Source organism: Pundamilia nyererei, unplaced genomic scaffold (genome assembly GCF_000239375.1).
Source record: "Pundamilia nyererei isolate P.nyererei 1_Seehausen unplaced genomic scaffold, PunNye1.0 scaffold00252, whole genome shotgun sequence".
Lineage (NCBI taxonomy): Eukaryota > Metazoa > Chordata > Actinopteri > Cichliformes > Cichlidae > Pundamilia > Pundamilia nyererei.
In genome coordinates, this window is record NW_005187653.1 from 739911 (window position 1) to 745782 (window position 5872).

Below are 5872 nucleotides of genomic sequence, written 5' to 3' on the forward strand. Positions count from 1 at the left end.
GTTGATTATTTGCCTGCCGCATTAACGGGAGAGGACGTGCAAACGTTACCGCTGCTGCTGGGTTGAGATTCACGAGTCCGGAGCGGAATTAAAAACACGACATTCATTTAAGGTCATCGCGTGTTTTGTAAGCAAATGCTTTTGCTTACTATATAATATATTATTATATAGTGTTAATAGTGTGATAACACTATTAACACTATATAATAATATAGTGTTAATAGTGTTATCACACTATTAACACTATATTATTATATAGTGTTACCCAGTTTTTATTCATCTTTAGTGACATATGTAAGCTGTTTAATTGTACACAGGGCCAAAAGCTGAAGGAGAAACTAACACCTGTACTGAATCTACTGACTGAGAGTTCTCGGGTACACAGGGAGACGCGTCACTACATACGGCAAAAGGTAAAAAAAAAAGAAAAAAAAAAGTACAAAATGGAAACTGTATCAGCAATTTTTTATCTAACCTCAACATTTGGAATAGATCCTACCTCCACTGAGGGATGTTGCCATCAGACCTGAGCAGGACAGCTCCCTCAGAGGCCAGCTGGTCCGCCTAATGACCCACGTTGACACAGATGTGAAGGATTGTGCTGCTGAACTGCTGTTTGTGCTCTGCAAAGAAAATGGTATAGTTGCAGTTTGCAAGACTAACTGTAGTGATGGGAAAAGTCAAGTTTTCAAAGGACTCTATACAGTCAGGTGCGAGTTAACACAGTGCCAAGAAGAACAAACATCAGCAGTAATCTTAGAGCAGATTATTATTATTATTATTTATTGTACAATCTACTGTACAATATAAAGCGCCTTGAGGCGACTGTTGTTGTGATTTGGCGCTATATAAATAAAATTGAATTGAATTGAATTATTCTTCCCAAGAGCTGACATTCTATCCAATTTACCCCAAGGTCAGACAAGCTTTGAGAAATTCCAGAAAAACCGAGGAGCTACATCTCAGATCTTACAGGCCTCAGTTAACATGTTAAATGTTAAAATTAGCAGTACAATAACAGCAGACAATACTATTAGATGTAAGCAGTTATGTATGGAATGATTGGCAGGTGAAAGTGTCTTCTCTGGAAAAAAAAAGAGCCCCTGGTATTTCTCCAGCTTCTTGTGTTTCTTCTTCCTGATATTGCTGTCATTCTGAACCGCTACATCCAAAGTCAAAGTCAAAGTCAACTTTATTGTCAATTCTGCCACATGTACAGGACATACAGAGAATAGAAACTTCGTTACTCTCAATCCCTAGATAAAATAGAAAATGAACATTTAAATATAAGAGTGATTAAAAATGCAAGTAAAATATTTTAAAGTAAAAAAAAAGTTAAATAATATAATACAATTTTACATATAACATCCGTCCATCACTACGGCCATTTTCTTCTGTCTTCCACCACTATGTCCGGTTGGTTAGCCATCACCATTTTTTTCTGTCTGTTTCTGGAAGTCCAACAGGATCTTAGCTCGACCATTCTCCACCACCCTTTTGTCCTCAGGACTTCCAGGCCATATTCGGCACAGATGTTTCTGTATACTATGCCGGCCACTTGGTTATGGCGTTCCATGTATGCCCTGCCTGCTAGCTTCTTGCACCCTGCTGTTATGTGCTGGATTGTCTGACGGGCAAACTCAGAGACGTGGCAAGAATGAACTCAGAACTAACTCGTTAAACTTAAATCATCCTAATAATATCAAAACACTCGGAAAAGTACAAAATTAAATAAATAACTAAATAAAGTTGAAATGCGGGGATTCATGTGTGGGCCATTGAGTCATAGGCTGTCTTGTAGTCGGTCCAGGCAGTGCACATTTCAGTCTGGTACTGCAGTCTAGGACGACTGCTCGGTCTACCAGCAGCTCATGTTTGGCCCCTCTGGTGTTTCTGCCTATCCCTTTCTATGCCACGCTTATGTATTGAGAGCCATGTGCCTGTTCATCTTAGCCTCTATGGTGCCCGACAGGAGCTTCCATGTGGTACTGAGGCAGGCTATTGGTATTTGGTCCCTTCTGGTCGCTTCTGGAGGTCCTTGGGTAACAGAACTGTGGCCTTCAGTTAGCCATTCTGGGTGTCTCATCCATTAGCAGCTGGGTCATTTGTGCTGCCAGATGCTCATGGAGTACCTGAACATCTGGGGCCTGGTTATATCTAACTCTTTTTACTGGAGACCTGTTCTTGGATGCCTATCACTGTGATATATATATATTTTCTTTCTTTAATTCCTGTCTCGCCCCTGCGGGCAGTCTATCCTTCAAGCTTGTGTCCTCTACCAGAAGCCTGGGAGGCCGAGGGTCCTGTGCAGTAGGTTAGCTGTTCCTAGGACTGCGCTCTTCTGGACAGAGATCTCCAAACTTGTTCCTGGGATCTGCTGGATCCGCTCACCTAGCTCCAAGTGCTCCGATTACCACTGGGACCACTGTTACCTTCACCCTCCACATCTTCTTGAGGTCTTCTCTAAGACCTTGGTGCTCCTCTTAAGTACAGGGTGGGCCATTTTCCTCGAGATGGGTGGTGACCATGGTGGCCATTTAGAAGTCATCCATCTTGGATACAACTTTTGTTTTTTCAATAGGATGAGGGCCATGTGTCACAAGAAAAACAATGGTGTGCTTGGTTTCAACGTAACTTTATTCTTTCATGAGTTATTTACAAGTTTCTGTTTGTTCACAGCCATTGACATGTCGAAGAGGTTAACACGTGAGGAACTTGAACGCGAAATTGTGTTGATATCTGGTGAATGCAGTAACCAGGTCATTGCAGCAGATTTCAATGCAAGACACCCTACGAGACCACCCATCTCCCATGCTACAGTCAGCAAACTGCTTGCTAAGTTTCGTGAAACTGGTTCAGTGTTGGATTTGCCAAAATGTGGACGCAAGAAAACTGTCACTAATGAAGAAACATCAGTGTCTGTCCTAGCTTCATTCAGCAAGAGCCCACAGCGTAGCACTCGCTGCATGTCACTGGAGAGTGGCATCAGTCAAACATCCCTTCGGCAGATATTAGCTACTCACAAATGGCACCCTTACAAACTCCAGCTACTGCAGCATCTCAGCGAGGATGACCCAGATTGGCGCACAGAGTTTGCAGAATGGGCAAAACAAAAATTGGAACAGGACCCTCAGTTCACGCAGAAGATTTTGTTCAGTGATGAGGCAAACTTTTATGTGAATGGTGAAGTTAACAAACAAAACCACCGCTATTGGTCTGACACTAACCCACATTGGATGGATCCCTCCAAGACTGTTGGAACAACAAAAGTGATGGTTTGGTGTGGTATATGGGGTACAACGATAGTGGGTCCATTCTTCATCAATGGAAACCTCAAGGCCACTGGATATTTGAAATTGCTACATGATGATGTGTTTCCCTCTTTATGCACTGAAGCTGGCACGTTCCCTGAGTTTTTCCAGCAAGATGGTGCACCACCACATTATGGGTGCCAGGTCCGAGCATTCCTAGATGAACAGTTTCCTGGAAAGTGGATTGGTCGTCGTGGGCCAGTTGAATCGCCCCCAAGGTCTCCCAATCTGACCCCCTTAGACTTTTATCTTTGGGGTCATCTGAAGGCAATTGTCTATGGTGTGAAGATACGAGATGTGCAGCACCTGAAACTACAGATACTGGATGCCTGTGCTGGCATTTCTCCTGCGGTGTTGCTATCAGTGTGTGAAGAGTGGGAGAAGAGGGTTGCATTGACAATCCAACACAATGGGCAGCACATTGAACACATTTTATAAGTGGTCAGAAACTTGTAAATAACTCATGAAAGAATAAAGTTACGTTGAAACCAAGCACACCATTGTTTTTCTTGTGACATTACCAATAAGTTTGATGTGTCACATGGTCCTCTTCCTATTGAAAAAACAAAAGTTGTATCCAAGATGGCCGACTTCTAAATGGCCACCATGGTCACCACCCATCTTGAGGAGTTTGCCCCCTCACATATACTAATGTGCCACAAACAGGACTTTAATATCAACAACCATTCCCATTTTATTACGGTGTATCCATATAAATGGTCCACCCTGTACTTTTGGTCTAATCCACCAACTTTCTCATGGAGCAAGCTCTTGCACCAGACTGAGGGTAATTGATGGTCTTTAATATTTCTCCCATTTCCATTTAATTGCACCAGCAGTTGTTACCTCCTCACCAAGCTTCTTGCTAATGGTCTTGTATCCGATTCCAGCCTTGTGCAGATCTATAATCTTGTCCCTGATATCCTGATCCAAACAAACAAACAAACAAACAAACAAACAAACAAACAAACCATGAAAACTGTAATAACTTTAATTTTTCAATCACTTCCACTCTTCTGTTAATACCTATTAACACCTATTAAAGCATACTGACGGGCAGGTTTAGGACTGAATATAAAGGAAGTAGCTCAAAGGGCAGCTTTATTGTTGGCACTCACAGGTAAAACCAATAGAAATACTAACAAGGCTGGAAAGGAGCCAGGAATGCAAACACAAACACACAAAACAAGGGAACACTTTAGAATTGAAAGTGAATTAAAAATAAATAAATAAATATGACAAAAGATAAAACACATTTCAGAAACTTACATGGAAACACTCACTGCACAGTAGGAAATTATTTCATATGGAAACACTTTCTTCTGTGTTCCCTTCACAGTCAGCCGATTTGTCAAATATACTGGATATGGCAATGCTGCAGGGCTGTTGGCAGCTCGGGGACTGCTTAATGGTAGAATGAGTTCTAGTAACAGCCAGTACTCCAGCGACTCAGACTCAGACACAGAAGAGTACCGAGAGGCCAAAGCCAAGATTAACCTGGTGACTGGCCGGGTAGAAGCAGACCAGCCTGATCCAATGGAGGGCATGACGGACGAAGAGAAAGAAGAGGAGGCACGTCACCTCATCAGTATGATCAACAGACTGTCACGGTGAGTGTGTTAATAATGCAGAACACACAGTATGGTTAAAGAGAAGCTTTCATTTATAATGATGTATATGCTGTTTCTTACTCAGTGAACAAATCATTCAGCCAATGGGTGTGACAGCAGAGGGCAGACTGGCTCCACTTTGGGGCCAAATGAGTGACTGCACGCTGGAAGAAGAGGAAGAGGAAGAATTGAATCTCATGCCAGAGGGGGGCAAAGACAGTCAGATGGAATAGGATGATGTAAACAAAGAGCGAGGCAGAGATGCTAACACACGTATATCCAGTGTTGGGAAGGTTACTTTTGAAATGTTCTCCACTACAGATTACAGGATACATGCCCCAAAATGTTGTTTGCAATGTATTCTATTAAGTTACTCAGTGTCAGTAATGTATTCTAAGTACTTTGGATTACATAATATTGTCATGCTTTTTACAACTACGTAAATATACTATTACTGAAGGCTACTCGCAAACGCGCTAACATTGCTAGCTGGCATTAGCTGGGGTTAGTTCATAGACTGCATTCAGAAGTGCACATTTGCAGCTAGCAGGTTGTTAATGCTATCCAGCAAGTCTAACTGTCTATGAACTAACCTCAGCTAACGCCAGCTAACAATGTTAGCTTGGTGACGAGTAGCCTTCAGTAATAGTAGTAAATCACACATAATCCAGGTAGCTACCAGAACTAAAACAAGCTAGCTGCAGTAGGCTAATGTTAGTTTTTTTTAAAAAAACAACTTACTTCCAGATAGGGTTGCCACAAACTCGACTAGTCACCGATTATTTTTGCGATTAGTCGACTAATCAGATCATCATCCATTGGACGTAAAACGTACAGCTTATTGCACCAGCAGCATCTGCTCTTATATAACTATCATTAGCTTACAGCTTTAAGTGTTTAAGGTATGTGCAAACTAAAAATAAAGACAAGATGATAGTTTATTAAATTTTA

At 41.8% G+C, this 5872-nt stretch overlaps 1 protein-coding gene across 2 annotated transcripts in view; it reads left to right on the plus strand.

Moving 5' to 3' along the window:
- LOC102198664 (synembryn-A) overlaps positions 1-5388 on the plus strand; it is a 17657-nt gene extending 12269 nt beyond the window's left edge. For both annotated transcript variants that reach the window (XM_005749662.1, XM_005749661.1), the window contains exons 11-14: positions 318-413; positions 493-637; positions 4651-4921; positions 5007-5388. In XM_005749662.1, coding sequence (XP_005749719.1) covers positions 318-413; positions 493-637; positions 4651-4921; positions 5007-5154 — 660 coding nt within the window. In that variant the 3' untranslated portion in view covers positions 5155-5388. The remainder of the gene's footprint in view (positions 1-317; positions 414-492; positions 638-4650; positions 4922-5006) is intronic.
- Positions 5389-5872: the final 484 nt, after the last annotated feature.